The 16081-nt window shown below is 40.4% G+C and overlaps 2 protein-coding genes across 10 annotated transcripts in view; one reads left to right on the forward strand and one right to left on the reverse strand.

The window, feature by feature from the left end:
• CEP63 (centrosomal protein 63) overlaps positions 1–6200 on the reverse strand; it is a 121863-nt gene extending 115663 nt beyond the window's left edge. For 2 of the 7 annotated variants that reach the window (XM_037844605.1, XM_037844587.1), the window contains exon 1: positions 5845–6111. The gene's annotated coding sequence lies outside the window, so the exon portion shown is untranslated. Of the gene's footprint in view, positions 1–5844; positions 6117–6142 lie in introns of those variants that run through there. The other 5 variants (XM_037844599.1, XM_037844609.1, XM_037844617.1 and 2 more) reach the window with 5 other exon arrangements.
• A 7-nt stretch (positions 6201–6207) lies between these two features.
• ANAPC13 (anaphase promoting complex subunit 13) lies at positions 6208–14241 on the forward strand. Of its 3 annotated transcripts, none has more exons than XM_037844622.1 (3): positions 6208–6366; positions 9272–9396; positions 13131–14241. In XM_037844622.1, the coding sequence occupies exons 2-3, from the start codon at positions 9298–9300 to the stop codon at positions 13254–13256; spliced, it is 225 nt and encodes a 74-aa protein (XP_037700550.1). In that variant the 5' UTR covers positions 6208–6366; positions 9272–9297; the 3' UTR covers positions 13257–14241. The 3 variants fall into 3 exon arrangements, with proteins under 3 accessions (XP_037700550.1, XP_037700553.1, XP_037700556.1); XM_037844625.1 differs by having other exon boundaries at positions 6209–6372; XM_037844628.1 differs by lacking the exon at positions 6208–6366 and adding an exon at positions 6989–7145.
• Positions 14242–16081: the final 1840 nt, after the last annotated feature.

Here is a 16081-nt window from a genome sequence, read left to right on the forward strand (position 1 = left end):
ACAATTTCCTGGAATCATATGAACAACCTAGACTGACCAGAGAAGAAATAGAAGACCTCAACCAACCCATCACAAGCAAAGAGATCCAATCAGTCATCAAAAATCTTCCCACAAATAAATGCCCAGGGCCAGATGGCTTCATAGGGGAATTCTACCAAACTTTCCAGAAAGAACTGACACCAATCTTACTCAAACTCTTTAAAAACATTGAAGAAAATGGAACACTACCTAACTCATTTTATGAAGCTAACATCAATCTAATACCAAAACCAGGCAAAGATGTTACAAAAAAGGAAAACTACCGGCCAATCTCCCTAATGAATATAGATGCAAAAATCCTCAACAAAATACTTGCAAATCGAATCCAAAGACACATTAAAAAAATCATACACCATGACCAAGTGGGGTTTATTCCAGGCATGCAAGGATGGTTCAACATAAGAAAATCAATCAATGTATTACAACACATTAACAAGTCAAAAGGGAAAAATCAATTGATCATCTCAATAGATGCTGAAAAAGCATTTGACAAAATCCAACATCCGTTTTTGATAAAAACACTTCAAAAGGTAGGAATTGAAGGAAACTTCCTCAACATGATAAAGAGCATATATGAAAAACCCACAGCCAGCATAGTACTCAATGGAGAGAGACTGAAAGCCTTCCCTCTAAGATAAGGAACAAGACAAGGATGCCCGCTATCACCACTGTTATTCAACATTGTGCTGGAAGTGCTAGCCAGGGCAATCCGGCAAGACAAAGAAATAAAAGGCATCCAAATTGGAAAAGAAGAAGTAAAACTGTCATTGTTTGCAGATGATATGATCTTATATCTAGAAAACCCTGAGAAATCGACGATACAGCTACTAGAGCTAATAAACAAATTTAGCAAAGTAGCGGGATACAAGGTTAATGCACATAAGTCAGTAATGTTTCTATATGCTAGAAATGAACAAACTGAAGAGACACTCAAGAAAAAGATACCATTTTCAATAGCAACTAAAAAAATCAAGTACCTAGGAATAAACTTAACCAAAGATGTAAAAGACCTATACAAAGAAAACTACATAACTCTACTAAAAGAAATAGAAGGGGACCTTAAAAGATGGAAAAATATTCCATGTTCATGGATAGGAAGGCTAAATGTCATTAAGATGTCAATTCTACCCAAACTCATCTACAGATTCAATGCAATCCCAATCAAAATTCCAACAACCTACTTTGCAGACTTGGAAAAGCTAGTTATCAAATTTATTTGGAAAGGGAAGATGCCTCGAATTGCTAAAGACACTCTAAAAAAGAAAAACGAAGTGGGAGGACTTACACTCCCTGACTTTGAAGCTTATTATAAAGCCACAGTTACCAAAACAGCATGGTACTGGCACAAAGATATACATATAGATCAATGGAATCGAATTGAGAATTCGGAGATAGACCCTCAGATCTATGGCCGACTGATCTTTGATAAGGCCCCCAAAGTCACTGAACTGAGCCATAATGGTCTTTTCAACAAATGGGGCTGGGAGAGTTGGATATCCATATCCAAAAGAATGAAAGAGGACCCCTACCTCACACCCTAAACAAAAATTAACTCAAAATGGACCAAAGATCTCAATATAAAAGAAAGTACCATAAAACTCCTAGAAGATAATGTAGGAAAACATCTTCAAGACCTTGTATTAGGCGGCCACTTCCTAGACTTTACACCCAAAGCACAAGCAACAAAAGAAAAAATAGATAAATGGGAACTCCTCAAGCTTAGAAGTTTCTGCACCTCAAAGGAATTTCTCAAAAAGGTAAAGAGGCAGCCAACTCAATGGGAAAAAATTTTTGGAAACCATGTATCTGACAAAAGACTGATATCTTGCATATATAAAGAAATCCTACAACTCAATGACAATAGTACAGTCGGCCCAATTATAAAATGGGCAAAAGATATGAAAAGACAGTTCTCTGAAGAGGAAATACAAATGGCCAAGAAACACATGAAAAAATGTTCAGCTTCACTAGCTATTAGAGAGATGCAAATTAAGACCACAATGAGATACCATCTAACACCGGTTAGAATGGCTGCCATTAAACAAACAGGAAACTACAAATGCTGGAGGGGATGTGGAGAAATTGGAACTCTTATTCACTGTTGGTGGGACTGTATAATGGTTCAGCCACTCTGGAAGTCAGTCTGGCAGTTCCTTAGAAAACTAGATATAGAGTTACCATTCGACCCAGCGAATGCACTTCTCGGTATATAACCGAAGATCGGAAAGCAGTGACACGAACAGATATCTGCACGCCAATGTTCATAGCAGCATTATTTACAATTGCCAAAAGATGGAAACAACCCAAATGTCCTTCAACAGATGAGTGGATAAATAAAATGTGGTATATACACACGATGGAATACTACGCGGCAGTAAGAAGGAACGATCTCGTGAAACATATGACAACATGGATGAACCTTGAAGACATAATGCTGAGCGAAATAAGCCAGGCACAAAAAAAGAAATATTATATGCTACCACTAATGTGAACTTTGAAAAATGTAAAACAAATGGTTTATAATGTAGAATGTAGGGGAACTAGCAATAGAGAGCAATTAAGGAAGGGGGAACAATAATCCAAGAAGAACAGATAAGCTATTTAACGTTCTGGGGATGCCCAGGAATGACTATGGTCTGTTAATTTCTGATGGATATAGTAGGAGCAAGTTCACAGAAATGTTGCTGTATTAGGTAACTTTCTTGGGGTAAAGTAGGAACATGTTGGAAGTTAAGCAGTTATCTTAGGTTAGTTGTCTTTTTCTTACTCCCTTGTTATGGTCTCTTTGAAATGTTCTTTTATTGTATGTTTGTTTTCTTTTTAACTTTTTTTTCATACAGTTGATTTAAAAAAGAAGGGAAAGTTAAAAAAAAAAAAAAAAAAAGGAAAAAAAAAAAAGATGAAGTGCCCCCTTGAGGAGCCTGTGGAGAATGCAGGGGTATTCGCCTACCACACCTCCATGGTTGCTAACATGACCACAGACATAGGGGACTGGTGGTTTAATGGGTTGAGCCCTCTACCACAGGTTTTACCCTTGGGAAGACGGTTGCTGCAAAGGAGAAGCTAGGCCTCCCTATGGTTGTGCCTAAGAGCCTCCTCCCGAATGCCTCTTTGTTGCTCAGATGTGGCCCTGTCTCTCTAGCTAAGCCAACTTGAAAGGTGAAATCACTGCCCTCCCCCCTACGTGGGATCAGACACCCAGGGGAGTGAATCTCCCTGGCAACGTGGAATATGACTCCCGGGGAGGAATGTAGACCTGGCATCGTGGGACGGAGAACATCTTCTTGACCAAAAGGGGGATGTGAAAGGAAATGAAATAAGCTTCAGTGGCAGAGAGAATCCAAAAGGAGCCGAGAGGTCACTCTGGTGGGCACTCTTACGCACACTTTAGACAACCCTTTTTAGGTTCTAAAGAATTGGGGTAGCTGGTGGTGGATACCTGAAACTATCAAACTACAACCCAGAACCCATGAATCTCGAAGACAGTTGTATAAAAATGTAGCTTATGAGGGGTGACAAGGGGATTGGGAAAGCCATAAGGACCACACTCCACTTTGTCTAGTTTATGGATGGATGAGTAGAAAAATAGGGGAAGGAAACAAACAGACAAAGGTACCCAGTGTTCTTTTTTACTTCAATTGCTCTTTTTCACTCTAATTATTATTCTTGTTATTCTTGTGTGTGTGCTAATGAAGGTGTCAGGGATTGATTTGGGTGATGAATGTACAACTATGTAATGGTACTGTGAACAATCGAAAGTACGATTTGTTTTGTATGACTGCGTGGTATATGAATATATCTCAATAAAATGAAGATAAAAAAAAAAAAAAGACATAATGCTGAGCAAAATAAGTCAGGCACAAAAAGAGACATATTGTATGTTACCACTAATGTGAATTCTGTGAAAAATGTACAATGTTTTATACTGTAGAATGTAGGGAACCTAGAGATACCAATTAGTGGAGGGGGAATGATAATCTAATAAGAACAGATAAACTATGGAGGGTAATCTCAATGTTATGGGAATGCTCAGGAATGATTATGGTTTGTAAACTTTCTTGGATATAGTAAGATCATGTTGGAAGCAATAGAGTTATTTTAGGTTTTTTTTTCTCTTATTCCTTTGTTTTCTTAGGGGTTGTTAATTTTCTTGGGGTATGGTAGGAACATGTTGGAAGCAATGTAGTTATTTTAGATTATTTGTTTTTCTTACTCCTCTGTTTGGACATGGTTTATTAATTTTCTTGGGGTATGGTAGGAACATATTGGAAGCAAAGTAATTATTTTAGGTTATTTGTTTTCCTTAATCCATTGCTTTGTTTGAAATGTTGTGGGGTTTTTTTTGGTTGTTGTTTGCCTGCTTGTTTTTAATTTTTTGATAAACAAAGTTAAAAAATTGAAAAAAAATCAGTAGAAAAATGGGAGTAAAAACTAAATGACAAATAGGGTGGGATGGGGGGATGGTTTGGGTATTCTCTTTTCACTTTTATTTTTTATTCTTATTCTGATTCTTTCTGATGTAAGGAAAATGTTCAGAAATAGATTGTGGTGATGAACGCATAACTATATGATCATACTGTGAACAGTTGATTGTATACCATGGATGACTGTATGGTCTGTGAATATATTTCAATAAAACTGAATTAAAAAAAAAAAAAGAAAAAAAAAGAGTAGACAACTGATAACTGTCACCACCTCCACCACCACAACATAAATGAGAACAGGAATTCTACCTCTTAATGGGACAAAAATAGCACTGGTACAATTAACCTATACAATTACAACAAATAATTTTTAAAACCTGAATCTACATACATTTTAAAGGGCAGTGTGATTGTCCGAATGTTTATAAATCTCTAACCCATTTTCATTTCACAGCCATTTTTACTATTTCTATTGCTGATAACAATATAGTCAAAAAGTAAGGAACAATCATGTTTGAGAAACAAATGGAATTCATAATAAAGAAAAAATCAATCCCTTTTTCAAAACAATCTCAGGAAAATTCAGGGTAAAAATTAATCTAAAGACAGCACACATTCCAAATAAAATGCATACTCTGTATTACAACCTTAAGCTACATCTGCAATAACTATAAAAGTAAAATATTTTAAAGAAATATGTAGTTGATGATCCTTGTTATGATTTCCTCTTCGTATCTTATAAAATAAATGTTAGTGTGGGCATCCACCCTACATTAAAGGCCTTTCTTATTAAAGGAAAAAATAGTTTTTTAAAAAACGGTCTAGGGAATCAGAAGCAAAAAGTAAGGCTCGGGAACAACTACCTAGCGCAAATCCGTGTTCTATAAGTGAAGAGTACTCTATCATCGGACTCAACTTTACTCTTCTGATATTGTAAGGGATATAAGAAAAGCCACATTATGAGCCTAAATTTACTATCTTCAAATAGTTTCATGGTTAAAATGTTTCTAAGGAAACGTCCTTTTGAAACCCACACTCTTATCAAGTACCCATCTTTAACTTATATGCATGGAAGAATCATTAATTCAGGGTTTCCCACTTTAGTTCTTCACGATTTCTGCCACATTCCCGTATCTCCTGTACTAATGTAACGTTTTTAAACCAAATTGTTACTTAATATCCAACCACAAATGAACCTGTAACACCTGCCAAAAACAAGTCGCAAAGATGTTAGGAAGCCCTAACCAAATACAGAAGCCTATAACGTTTGCCGTGCGACCCTCCACCTGAGAAGAAGGGACCGCACGGCTGGCCCCACCCGGAAAGGCAAGGACTTGGGAGTAGCTCGCCCACCGCCCCCGGCCACGCGAGAAGGGCTGACCAGCTGGTGGGCCCGGCTAGCGCGCCGAGAGGAGCCATGTTCGCCTTCGCGGGTCCGCAGCAAGCTCGCAACGATGCCGAGGAGCGGGGTGCGAGAGCGAGCCTGGGCTGGCGGGGGCGGGCTTGGCTGGCAGGCGGCTCCGGGAACCAATCCCGGGTCACATGGCCCCGAGTCCCGCGGCACCACCGCGGCCAGGACTGCCTCCGGACTAACAAACGCCCGCCCCTCGCCCAGGCCTACGCGCGCATAGGCAGTTACGAAATTGCCGCGAACGCGCCCCGAGTCTTCCCGCCGTTACCTCGGGCCGGGGACGCGCACGCGCGTCAACGCCAACCTTACGTCCAGGGTCTGTCGTTGGCACGTTCGTTCCGCCCACTGACCCCTGACTTTTAATTGAAACGACCACGTCCGACTTCCTCTCTGCGCAAGCAAATGGACTCACCTACATCCGGGAATCTGCGAGAAGAGGATGATCGTAATGCAGAGGGTGTGGCTTGGCGGAAACGGGTACTGCGCAGCCAGGTACTGGTAAGGCTATTCTGCTCTCCTAACCCAGGTCTTAGAAGGGCGGAGAGGCTTTGGTTTTTCAGCGGCGGGCTTCCCTCTACCCCTACACCGGCCCAGGTCTACGCCCTCACTTCCCCCTCATTGTCAGTTTTGTTACTGCTCGCCGTGTCAGGTGGAACGGGGTTTGCGTAGCTGTCCAGAACACATACTACCCCTGGTCTCTACATTTGGTATAGCCAGCCTCGAGCCGGAAATCGCGGCGGTGGGAAGGCCTCACACCGGTACGGATGGTGGTGGTCTGCGAGGGCCATTTCTAGCGAGGAAAAAGGCCTTCCCGTCTTAGAATATAAATACACCATTTTAGTTCTGTAAATTGCAAGAGATGAATGAAACGTGTCCCTGCCTCAGTGGGCGCGCGAACCACTTGTATGGGAAGACACATATAACAAGGCACTTAATGTGACACACTCCCCTCCTGAAGCCATTGACTGTCCCCGGGGGACTGTGGGACCCGCGGAGACGCGGGCAGCACTCTCAGGCTGTGACTTGGAAAAGCCTCTTGTAGGAGGCGACCCGGAGCTGAGTTTTTTTTTTTTTTTTGTCTAACTCGGGGTTAGCCGAAAGAAGGGAACGGGAAAGAGCATTGCAGGCGTTTGGATTGTCACATGGGTAGGCACAAAGATGTGAGAAAAATTTGTTCCGGAAGCTGCACGTGGTTCATTCTGTCGAGTATGGCGAATTCTTGGGACGGTGATCGTTTCCTGGATTCTTTCCATTCTCCCAATCCCATAATGGTGAGGGCACCTTGGTCTTAAATCTGTGTTGAAGTTAGAAAGACTGATCCTCGGCTGAATTTGGAAGGAAAAGCAGGAGTTAGTGATGGGGTAAAAGAACCTTTAAGTGCAAAGGCTGGTATGTGGGGCATGGTTGGAGGTATTTGAAACAGGGACAGGTAAAAAATTTTGTCCAAATTGAAGAAGAAGTTGTGCTAAGGAGTAATTTTTTTTCATTTTTTTATTGTAGACTATAACAAATATACATAAAAGTGATAACTTTCCAAGTACAATTTAACAAGTAGTTAGGAAATTTCAAAGAATATTCTCGGTTACAATTCCACAGTTTCAGTTATTTTCTAAGGAGTAATTTTAAAATGTACACATAACAATTGAAGTGAATAATGCTTGAGCATCTGATCAACCTAACTTGTTTTGTGGGTCATATGGAGAAGACACAGGCACCCAAGGACAGAAAACTTACTGAAACTGGGGTGATTTGAGAAAACTATTAAAAAATGGAAGTTATGTGGTCCTGGTAAAATCAGCAGGTTTGGATCCGTGGAAAAAAGTGAGGAGGGTATTCCAGGGAGCAGAGCAAAGAGGACAACAGTGGCAGCAGGCAAAAGCAGAGTTCTTGAAGGACAGGGACTCCACAAGTATAACTGGAACTGAGGGTGAGGACTCCTTGTGTATAAATTTCCTTAAGCTCAACCTGGGCTCTATTTTTAAGGGAGGCAGTTTCCTTTATGAGCTCAACTGCTGACAACTTTCTTACTTTAAGGATTTGTGCCAAGCCTACGGTTAGTCATTTTGCATACCAAGTTCATCCTTATTGTCTTATTTAGCTCCTTTGCCTGAGAGATTAGAACCAAGACAGATGGAGACTTTTCTGAATTTGGTGCAAGAACTGTGTGAGAGGCTGGAGAGGAAGGAGACTGTTATAAGTTAGAGTCTCATCAAAGGCATTACAGGGAAAGGTGAATGTGCAAGTTAGGAGAGAAAAACTACATTTTAGTTGTATTGTGGCCTCGAAAATGAGACCCTCAATTATGTTGCCCTCCTGCCACACTGTGAGACTGGTCCCTACACTGGGTTATGTCTGTTCAGTATACCCTATAAAGTGTCCATCAGCTGGGGGTGAAGGTTGGACACTGGTTATTTTTTTTGTTTTTTTTTTTAATTCAGTTTTATTGAGATATATTCATGTATCATACAGTCATCCGTGGTATACCATCAACTGTTCACAGTACCATCATATAGTTGTGTATTCATCACCCCAATCTATTTTTTGAACATTTTCCTTATACCAGAAAAAGTAAAAATAAGAATAAAAAATAAAAGTATGAAAGAACACTCAAATCATCCCCCCCCCTTCCCACCCTATTTTTCATTTAGTTTTTGTCACCATTTTTTTACTCATCCATCCATACACTGGATAAAGGGAGTATGATCCACAAGGCTTTCACAATCACAGTGTCACCCCTTGTAAGGTACATTGTTATACAATCGTCTTCAAGAGTAAAGGCCACTGGATTGCAGTTCGACAGTTTCAGGTATTTACTTCTAGCTGTTCCAATGCATTAAAACCTAAAAAGGATTATCTATATAGTGCATAAGAGTGCCCACCAGAGTGACCTCTCAACTCCATTTGGAATCTCTCAGCCACTGAAACTTTATTTTGTTTCATTTCACATCCCTCTTTTGGTCTAGAAGATGTTCTCAATCCCATGATGCTGTGTCCAGATTCATCCTCGGGAGTCATATCCTGAGTTGCTAGGGAGATTTACACCCCTGGGAGTCAGGCCCCACATAGCGGGGAGGGCAGTGAGGTCACCTGCCAAGGTGGCTTAGTTAGACAGAGAGGGCCACATCTGAGCAACAAAGAGGCACTCGGGGAGACTCTTAGGCACAATTATAAGCAGGCTTAGCCTCTTCTTTGCAGTAACGAGCTCCATAAGGGTAAGCGCCACGACAGAGGGCTCGGTATACCAAACCACCATGGACCCTGGTTTTATAAATAAGTTGTCATCTAACCCAGATAAGAAGGTGAGCCTTTCCAAGGGTGGTATGATACTAATGTCCTAGTACAGGATTACCCCATCTTCTAGTCTCCATGTTTAAGAAATACCCTATTTGGCTTACAGATTGGCAAAATCAGAACTGCAGGAGAATGGACAGTGAGGTACAGAGAGATGGAAGGATCTTGGATTTGATTGATGATGCTTGGCGAGAAGACAAGCTGCCCTATGAGGATGTTGCGATACCACTGGTAAGTTATGATTCGTGCTGAGGATGATAGCTTAAAAGTATCGTATGGCAAGCCCTAGTCGTGATGGGATATCAAAGGACAGATAAACTTGTAGGGCAAAGAAATCAAAGCTGTGGAGTTCTCTAATTTTAGAAGCCTCTAGAGAGCATCTAGCCTGACTTTATTTGAAGACAAATGTGGCTTAGAAAGATGACATGACCTATTCAATTAGGGACCATGCCAGAATTGGAACCATGTTTTCTGAGTCGTTTTCTCTCTACCACACCAAAGCCAAAAGTAAACAAATTATGAGTTTAATGGGTAAGAAGGGCAATGGAAGTGGGGTGGAAAAGCAGCAGCACATCTGAAGACATATAAGCTATGTTTCTTCTCTGCCCTTGGCTACTCGGTCTACTGCCATTTTTAGAAAATCATGTTGTTGCAACAAACACCAATCCCAGTTCCCTGGAAAATATTTGGAAGATACCTGGCTTTTCTTCTTTTATGTTTAGACCAACAGGCTCCTGGAATACTCTTTTCTTCTCTGATACCTGGAAAACTCCTTTGGAAGAAATTTGTTAAGCCTCACTTCAGCGATCCAAAAGTTGCTTTTATAATGTTGATTGAAAATCCTGCATATGTCATTAGAGGTCTAACAAAGAACAAGAACAGAACCTGGGGACTGTGTTCCTTTAGAGCACACCAGCTGCCCTAAGAAGAATGGGTAGCTAATTATAGCTTACAAGTAAAAAGTCTGCTGTTGCTTCTGTTTACAAAGAAATAAAATATTCACCTCATCATTTAAGACTAAAAGACAGTGTGTTTAATGAATAATATGTATAACAAGTCACAGCGTAATTCAATGTTAAGAAAATGCTTGAAAGAGGGAATTGAATGCCAGTTTTATACCTTGGAGTGACATTGAAATTTTACATACATTATCGCTAATCCTTACAACAACCCTGCAAGGGAGGTGGTGTTGTACCCATTTTATAGGAAGGAAATAGGGTCAGAGAGGAAAACTTGCCCAAATTAAGGTAGCTGATAAGAGTTGGCCTTCATGCCTAGGTCTCTGAGAGTCCAGGTCCTGCCCTGAGAGCTCTCATTCATTTATTTGACAAGCATTTCTTTGAGGACTGTTAATGTGCCATAAGATTAGGAGAACATAAGATACAGTTTCTGTCCTTGAGGAATCTAGAGAGGCAACACATATAAACTAATAATTATAGTAAGTGTTATGAGTGAGTGTAGTATAGGAAGTGGCTGATTGCCTGTGATCATAAGGAAAGGTTTCAGAGAGAAGTCAACGTTTAAGCTGGGTTGTAAAGGAGGACCAGAAGTTTAGGCAAGGAAAACAGATGTGAAAATCCTAAAGTTTTGAAAGACTTTGGGAGATGGTGAAACATTCAGTGTGGATGGACTGTCACAAATGTAGGCAGAAAAGGTGGGCTGAGACCATGTTTTGAGGGGTGTTTGATGTCACACTTAGACCTAATCCTGGAGATACTCAGGAATGACTAGTCTTCAGAGTAGAAGACTGCCATGATCAGGATTGATGTTTGGAAAATCATTTTAGCAGCATTGTTAGAGAAGATCTGAAATGGAGAGAGGCAGGTGACAGGACAGAGAGACCAACTAGGAAGCTACTGCAGTGGTCTAGGCAAAGGAGAAGGGCCTGAACAAAGATAAGAAGATGGAGGGGAATTGCTAAATTCTGGAGATTTTTATGGCAGGTTTTGGGGGCCATTTGTATACTAAGGGATGAGGAAGAGGGAAATGTCCATGCTGACTTCCAGGTCCTGTTGCTGATCTGTGTCTCTTCTCATGTCTTGAGCTCCTAAGGGAAAGAATATACCCTGTACAATGTATGTGTCAGTTAGCTTTTGCTTCATAACAAATGCCCCAAAATTTAGTGGCTTAAAACAACTATTTATCTGTGATTTTGTGGGTGAGCTGGGAGGGTCTTCTGATTTGCAGCAGTTCACCTGATCTCTGCTGGGCCTGCTCACATCTGTGGTTAACTGGCAGGTTGGCTGGAGGCTGGGTAATCTAGGATGGTAATCTAGGGTTTCTGGCAGTTAGCATGCTGTCAGCTGGGGTGATGAGGCAGTTGGCCACATGGCTTCTCATTATCTAGCAAGGCTATCTTTGACTTCTGCATATGACAGTCTCAGGGTTCCAAAGCAACGTGACAGAACTGCAAGGCCTCAGGAGGCTTAGACTGAGACCTAGCTTGCTGGCACTGAAGCTGCATTCTGTTGGCCAAAGCAAGTCATGTATCAGTCTAAATTCAAGATTGGGGAAATAGACTCCACCTCTTAATAGGAGAGCTACTAAGAATTGTGGCCGTTTTTTGCTTTATATCACAATGGACAATTGTTGTTTATGATACTTTTGTTTTTGTTTTCCAGGAACATGCAATTTTATATGTTGGCATTCATTGCAAGAGACATTAGTGGCCAAATGAAAAACATTATTTTAGAAAATGTACCATAGATAGGATGAAATTAAGCAAAATTGCCTACCTCGAACTAAATAATTCATTAACCAAGGACTTGTTTATGCTTAAACAGCTATAAGTAATTATTGGGACCAAACTTTTTCTTTTGAGTTTAAGAGTTTATCATTACTTTAAAATAAGTGATAATTCTTTTCAATCTGTACAGGTATGTTTGAATCTCAGTCATACATTTGTAGAGTAAAATGTGATTCAGACATCTTATATAAATCATTTTATATGTATTGCATGTTATTTTAAAGTGGAAAGACATAATTCATGTACTGCAAACTGTAATCTAATGGGAAATCATAAGTCTGGATATTCAGTAATAATTGCCTAATCCTAAAACAGTGTAAATTCAGATAACTGAAAAGAAATATGCAAAGCAGAGTCCCAGTATAATAAATTAAAGAGACAAGGAAATTATCCCAGTTTCTATTTCCAGTCGATTATATGACCCTTGGCTTGCCATTTTAAGAAAATTGCTGGTAGGATGTAAATTGGTAGTTTGCTCATTTTGCTCTTCTCCCCCACTAGGGGGAAGTCTCAGCCATTATTTTACATTTTCAGTGCCCCATCACCACCACCACCCACCCCACCCTCTTACCTCCATTATAATATGGGCATGTTGGGTACAGGATAATTTTGGGGTACCTTTCTTGGGCATAAGGAATACACCAGCAAATGTGTTATTCTATTAAAAGGATTCCCCCAAAAGATTTAGTATTGACTCTTTCCAGTGTTCCTAGCCACTAATAGTAACAGCAGATATTCATTGAGCACAGGGTGCCAAGCACAGTGCTGAACATTTTATCTGAATTACCTCAAGTAATGATCACAACAGTCCTTTTAAGTAATGGCTATTTTTATCTACCACTTACAGAAGAGGAAACAAAAGACTCCAAGAAATTGATCACCTTGCCCAAAATCAAACAGCTAAATAGTGGGGTTGAGGGTTTGGATCCAGTCAGGCTTCCAAAAGCCTGAACCCTCAGCCTTTCTGCCACACTGCCTCCTCCTTGATGTCATGATGTCCATCTTTCCCTATTGTAGAGGGACCAGGCACATTTGAGTGATATTTCTGAAGTTTTCCCCATGTTTGTTTATATTAGCTCTTTCTTTGGAATACACTTCTATTAGTTATGCTGCCTGTTCCTAGGAACTCACTGGGTTTGCTTTTCAGTGCTTTTGGGTTTTAAGAGATTTGTTAATGCAAAACATATCATTGTTCTGAATGTCCATTGTACCTTTTCAGAATGAGCTTCCTGAACCTGAACAGGACAATGGTGGCACCACAGAATCTGTTAAAGAACAAGAAATGAAGTGGACAGACTTAGCCTTACAGTATCTCCATGAGAACGTTCCTCCCATTGGAAACTGACATCTGGCTCTTTTTCCGTGAACAGATTTTTTTTTTTTTTTAATATATCAATACGTATTTTTGTTTGTTTATTTTGTTTTTTCAGTTTCCTAACTCATACCTTTTAGTGATAAATCAACACTCAAAAATGTACACACACTAAGCTTGTGGCAGCAAAGTACTAAAATATTCACTGAATGGGAAACTAATGGAGATTTCCCAGGAATGCAGACTACTTGCCTCTATGAACCAAAAACTCTGATTCACTAGCTTGTATTTGAACATAATTGGTTGAACATTTGCCTTTAAGTCTGATTTTGTCTTACAGAGTTTGACACTTTCCAGCTACTCTCTGTCATGTGATACATGTGATTGAAGATAGGAGAGGAAAAAGCAAAGACAGAGAAATTCAGACATACATATTATTAACGTCTCATATATCCCCACTTGAAGAATTCTGAATGGATGTGTAATAAGCCTGTGAATGTTGTGGAGATATAGTTATCCCATTCACTGATTACTGGGATCTCTAAGACTTCCTATGGTATTTTGAAGCTTTGGGTGAGTTTACAGATTAAAAAATTAATCTGACAGTCCCCCCATTCTCCCTATAACTTCCTTTCATCCTAGTGGAAAGGATCTTGAGTTAGATGGACCACTAGTTTTGTCTAGTAAGAGCATTTCTTATTTCTCAGAGTCCTTTCAAAGATAACCAGAGCACCATATATTTGTATAAGAATTTGTACTTTGCAAAACATTCATGTACATTATCTCCTGGGATCATTTGTCAATGTTAAATGATGTCTTTCTTGTTCCCTACCCAGACTGTAAATTCTTTGTGGGAAAAGGTCCTGGTTTATACTTCTGTATCCCTCACTGGAAAACTGAGAACACTGAATAATTGAAATCTCTCTTTCTCCTCATCCCCACCCTTTATTTTTTAACTGGGTCCTGTGTTTTGGTTTGCTAAAGCTGATGCAATATACCAGAAATGGGTTGGCTTTCACAATGGGAATTTAGTAACTTAAAATTTACAGTTCTTAGGCCATGAATATGTCCCAATTCAAGGCATCAACAGGACAATACCTGGACTCTGAAGACAGGCTGCCAGCATCCGGAACACCTCTTTTACATGGGAAGGCACATGGCCAGCATCTGCTGGTTCTTTGCTCCTGGGTTTCTTTGTTTTCAGCTTCTGGCTTCAGTGGCTTCCTCTCTGTTTTCTGTGTGTGTCCTCTCAGATTCTCCAGGGGGCTTTTTCTGTGAGCGCCTTTTAATTAATCTGTGTTTTGTCCTCATAAAGGAATTCAGTAAGAGGATTAAGACCCACCTTGAACAAGTTGGGTCACATTTCAGTTGAAATAACCTAATCAAAGGACCCATCTACAATAGGTCTGTACCCACAGGAATGGATTAAAAGAACATGATCCTTTCTGGGGTACATACAGCCTCCAAACCACCACAGTCCTCTTTTCCTGTTTATCTAGCTTTTAGGAGGAAGAGGCACATCACAAAACAAATAATTTTATATCAGAGTTTCAATCAGAAACATGATTGTAGCAGCTGTCCTGTTATTCAAATACATCCAGGCTAATCTCCCTCTGCATCAGTGGTCCTGCCTAGAAATCACTTCTTCCAAATAAAGAACCCAATGCACCAGTCCCTTCTATGGCTGAAGAAGGACAATCTAGCAGAAAGTATTATGTTTAGAAGAAAAGAATTATATCAAGAGAGAAAAAAAAGCTTTTCAAAAATTTAAAATACCTTCAAAGTCATAATTCTTCCATATTCTAGTTAAATGAGGATTTACTGCAACCTTACTTGTGGTATGTAATATCTAAGATGTTAATATTTAAGAACTTAGCAGAAGTTTATATGAATTTAGCTTTGCTGTGGGCCCAGCCTGACTCTTGAATATTGGACCAGTAAAATATGAAAGTATGATGCTTGTTAGACACAGCTATTGGTTTGTCTGCTTGGCTTATGATTCTTACCTGAAAACTCCCCACATTCTCTGTGGCCAAGTGTATGATCTGTGATCTGGTGCTGGAACCATAGCTTGTATTGGCAATTCAGTGACCTAATCTGGGCCAGTCAGATTTTGTCAGCTGTGGCTTTGGAATTGGTCCAGATAGGACCAGCTTAAGCATGAGGTCTGGCACAAGAGATTCTAGGCTACTGAGGCAGTGAAGGGGAGGGGAATGGGTTTTTTCCAACCATGTACACCACACACACACGGGGTAAAGTTTCTGGAGAGGGAGGCTAGGAGACTGGCCCCTGGGTTCCTGCCAACTTTTTGGTTCAATGGGTATATGCTGATTTTTCTGTGGAAGGCAGCACACTTGGCTCTGGGAATATAGCAATGAGCAAAACAAGTATGGCCTCTGCCTTCATGGAGCTTTTGTTCAGTAAAGGTTCTATAAACATTAAACTAATAGCTATACAAATCTGTAATTTCAAAATGTGATAGGCAGGAAAGAAAAGGGTGTGACAGTTTAGGTTCCTAGAAGCAAAGCTGAGATGGGGTTTCTAAAGCAACTGAGTGAGGTTGTGCTCTCAGAAGAAACCTGTGAAGGAGGCAAGACAGGGGAAGAAGCTGGTCAAAGATGTGGTTTCAGCTGAAGTTTGGGCTCAACCTGACCCCTCAGGAGCTCTACAATATGATAGGACCAAGAACTTTCCCACCTTGAGGCAAGATACCCATTATCCTTCCGTCAGTCAATGGCTGTGCCCATTCTGCCATTTCCTAATCAGGGAGGCAACTCCCCAGAGAACAGTGCAGCTCTGAGCCCTTGGCAGCCCCACACAGTAGGTGGGGAATGTCTGCACATACCAGGTGAAGGGAA

This window comes from Choloepus didactylus, chromosome 1 (genome assembly GCF_015220235.1).
Source record: "Choloepus didactylus isolate mChoDid1 chromosome 1, mChoDid1.pri, whole genome shotgun sequence".
Taxonomy (NCBI): domain Eukaryota; kingdom Metazoa; phylum Chordata; class Mammalia; order Pilosa; family Megalonychidae; genus Choloepus; species Choloepus didactylus.

What these genes read in the sequence shown, in the direction of transcription:
- ANAPC13 (XM_037844622.1), top strand. Translation starts at nt 9,298, where the DNA reads ATGGACAGTGAGGTACAGAGAGATGGAAGGATCTTGGATTTGATTGAT. An exon ending in AGGATGTTGCGATACCACTG is followed by an intron (nt 9,397 to 13,130) that starts GTAAGTTATGAT and finishes GTACCTTTTCAG; the next exon opens with AATGAGCTTCCTGAACCTGA.